Here is a 3,932-nt window from a genome sequence, read left to right on the forward strand (position 1 = left end):
ACTAAAACAAGCACCCAAGCAATGGCATGCGAAATTTTACCAAACAATGTGTCAAATGGCTTTAAGATTAATGAATGTGATAAATGTGTTTACATTAAGAACATTCCAAATCATATAGTCATTGTTTGTTTATATGTTGATGATATGCTAATAATGAGCAAAGACATTGCCGACATTCAAGCTACTAAGCGTATGCATGCTAGTAAGTTTGATATGAAAGACTTAGGAGGTGCCGATGTAATTCTAGGAATTAAAATCCAGAGGACTTCTCAGGGTCTAGCTTTGTCTCAATCACATTACGTGAAAATGGTACTTGAAAAATTCAAACACTTGGAATTTAGAAGTGCGAGAACTCCAATTGACTTAAATCATCATCTTATAAAGAATAAAGGTGAAAGTACGTCTCAATTGGAGTATGCTCGTGTGTTGGAAAGCTTAATGTACATCATGAACTGTACACGACCTGATATAGCTTGTGCAATAAGTAAACTTAGCCGATTCACAAATAATCCAAACAAACATCACTGGGTGGCAATGAAACGAGTTCTGGGATATTTGGAATATACCCAAGACTACGCTTTGCACTACAATAAATATCCTGCGGTTATCGAAGGATATAGTGATGCAAATTGGATAACCGGCTCAACAGAAACAAAGTCCACAAGTGGATATGTTTTTACTGTTGGTGGAGGAGCAGTATCTTGGAAGTCTTCCAAATAAACGTGCATCGCTCGCTCTACAATGGAATCAGAGTTCATAGCTTTGGATAAAGCCGGTGAAGAAGCTGAATGGCTTCAAAATTTCTTAGAAGACATTCCGTTCTGGACAAAACCTTTGGCTCCTATTTGCATACATTGCGATAGTGAGGCTGCAATAGGACGGGCAGGGAGCGTTATGTATAACGGAAAGTCTCGTCATATACGACGAAGACATAACACCGTTAGACAACTACTTTCTAGTGGAATTATCACTATTAGTTATGTAAGATCAAAGGATAATGTGGCGGATCCGCTTACAAAAGGCTTAACTAGAGAGGGAGTTGAGAAATCATCTAAGGGAATGGGACTATGGCCGAGGACAAGTCAACATGGCGGTAACTCTACCTAGAATTTTGGATGTTCCGAGATCTAGGTTCAAGGAGCTCAAACAAAGTTGTGATTGACCGGTTCAACATTGTCAAAGTAAAATCTTTGGTCCCTTCTCGTGATGAAGACAATGTTCAGTAACAAGGATAGAACTTTACACGTTCTTTAATGATTACCTAAGTTTGATGTGGTATTTATCAAATAGTGTCAATCTAAAGGATTACACGTTTAGGAATCACCTATGTAAGTGTGAAGTGGAAGCCGCTTCAATGAGAATTCTGTAAGGCCAATTCTCTACGCACTTATGAAACCAGGCGGTGTTCATGGTTGAAACGAACACAACAATGAGAACCAAAAGACGATTAAGGGTTGGTTGTGTGACATATGGTTGTCTAGGTATACACTAAAGTTCGACGGTTCAAAGATATCAAATCTACCGATTGACCGAGTATATCCGACATATGTTCACTACGGAAAGTTCAAAGGGAAACCTACTTATCCAGATGCAATTAATCCTTACTTGCAAATCACACAGCTTTCATCTATGATCATTCTTGTTACAGCCATTCCCATTCATGTGGGGGATTGTTGGAATTTAAAGCATTGGGCTTCAAAGACTTTAAGCATTGGGCTTTAAAGTCTAAGAGTGTGAATTGAAAATGGTGGGAAACAAAATGGAGGGAAATGAAAATTTGAATGAAGTGAGCTTTTGTCTTGAACTTTGTCCCTCATTGGTGAGGGACAACTACATTTGTGTGTATATATATAGACTCACTTCTTAAAGCTCTTAAAAGGAGTTGAAGAGAATGAACCCTCGCGCCGTCGTCGTTGCTCGCTCGGCTCGGCTTCGGCTTTGGATTTGGATTTGAATTTGTCAAATGATCGATCGATAAGATACTTGGATCATGCCAAAAGAAAGAAGGATTAGATTTTTATTTTTACTTGTCACTTTACGCATATCAAGAGAAGACAAATATTTTTTTCTGTTATACCCACCGTATTTATTACCATTACAAATCATTTTCTCAAACGGAAAATATATTTGGCCAAACCAAGAATGGCCCAAACGTCCCAAATGAGGTTATAATGGTAACTTCGCACGGATTTTGAGGGCATAATAGATATTTGCGCATTTTCGTTTTTCATGTATACCCTTTGGCAGATTTTTCATTTTAAATTAATTTTTTTCAACAATTCTCTCTCACTAATTTAATTGTCTTACCTTCCCAAGATGCATGCTTCATTAATTTCTATAAAGCACATATACATATACTATACTAATTAAATGAAATACACTAAAGTTTACATATACTATACCAATTAATCGAAATACACTAAAATATATAGATAATATATTAGAGAAAATACGTTTAAAAATTAGAAAAGATACGTATAAAAATTAAACTACTAAAGTGGTCACTTTCTAACCCTAAACACTTAATATATTTGGCCGAACCTAAAAAGCTTTTCCAGCCCCCTTTTTCTATCTTTGTTTTCTCCTTCTTCACCTCTTATCTTTCTTAGGGTTAGATTAAGAAATGGACCACGGGAAGAGGAATAATGATTCGAAAATTTATGTAGTGTTTCGTGGTAAGAGGCTTGGATTGTACAACTCTTGGCATCGGTGTGCTCCTATGATTATTGGTGTCAAGGACAGCATCTTCAAGGCCTTCAAAACGTATGATGAAGCCATAGCAGCTTTTAATGAGTTTACAAATGGATCTCAAGCTGATAATATATCGGCATCGAAGGTGTATGTGGTATTTCGTGGTAAAAAGCCAGGATTATACAACTTTTGGTGTGAGTGTGCTCCCTTGGTTATAGGTTTCAAAGGAAGCATCTTCAAGTCTTACAAATCTTATGATGAAGCAGTAGCAGCATTCAATGAATTCCAAAAAGAAAATGTTTACAGTGAAGAACAATCTTCAAGTTCGTGTGTTGATGAAAGTGCTATGTCATCTGTGTTGTTAGCTGGAATGTTTGTAGGGATGAAAATTTCAAAAAATTGTTCAGTTTGATTATTGTTTATTTTGGTTATTATCAGTTTGATTGTTTAGTTTGATGTGTTACTGGTTGCCGCATTCAATCTCTATAGAATAGATGCCAAAGCCTTTGTCTTTTGTACTCCATGTTGGAATGAAATAAGAATATAATTTTTTTTTAAAAATATTTTGAAATGAACTGAATGTTTTAATTTGTCTATATTGCTGGAACCTTGTAAGTGCCAAAGTGTTATCATTTTGAACTTGTTTTAATCCCTATTACATTGATTCATAAGCACTCAACTATCTTCAAGTACTCATCAACTATCTCCATGAGTTCAGTATGTGCTATATTTTGCATCTTGAAGTACTAAACTATCTTCATAATTATTGACAATACATTTTCCTATTTGTCCAGTATTGTTGTCATAAGTTGAATGTGCTATATTAATTTAGAAAATAAATTGACCAATTTTAGAGTACTTAATTAATCTTTACAAATGTTATTATTAGTACTTTCATTTCATTAGGCATCAAACGAACAGTTGGAATATTGAAGACAATAGGACTGTTTTGTTAACTTTAATCAAACGATCATTATGCCTCGCTGTTTTTAGAAGGGTTTTCTATACCCTTTTGTTGTATCATCAAACTCTATTCTTGCTAATACAAGACCCCAGGTAATCTGGAAAAAGTTCATAAAAAAATATAAAATATAAAAAAGATTCAAAACATAATAATAATAATAATAATTTCCTTCATTAATACGACATTGGGTGATAACATCACCAATACATAACTTGAAAAATAAAAACATCAACATAGGGGCCGGGGTAGAAAACTTCATAGACGAACAAACACATAA

The 3,932-nt window shown here is 35.0% G+C and overlaps 1 protein-coding gene across 1 annotated transcript in view; it reads right to left on the minus strand.

The window, feature by feature from the left end:
- The window catches only part of LOC109221389, an 8,525-nt gene extending 6,196 nt beyond the window's left edge, over positions 1-2,329 (minus strand). The window contains exon 1 of the mRNA XM_019385873.1: positions 2,308-2,329. Coding sequence (XP_019241418.1) covers positions 2,308-2,329 — 22 coding nt within the window. The remainder of the gene's footprint in view (positions 1-2,307) is intronic.
- Positions 2,330-3,932: the final 1,603 nt, after the last annotated feature.

The sequence above is a fragment of the Nicotiana attenuata genome, unplaced genomic scaffold (genome assembly GCF_001879085.1).
Source record: "Nicotiana attenuata strain UT unplaced genomic scaffold, NIATTr2, whole genome shotgun sequence".
Taxonomy (NCBI): Eukaryota; Viridiplantae; Streptophyta; class Magnoliopsida; order Solanales; family Solanaceae; genus Nicotiana; species Nicotiana attenuata.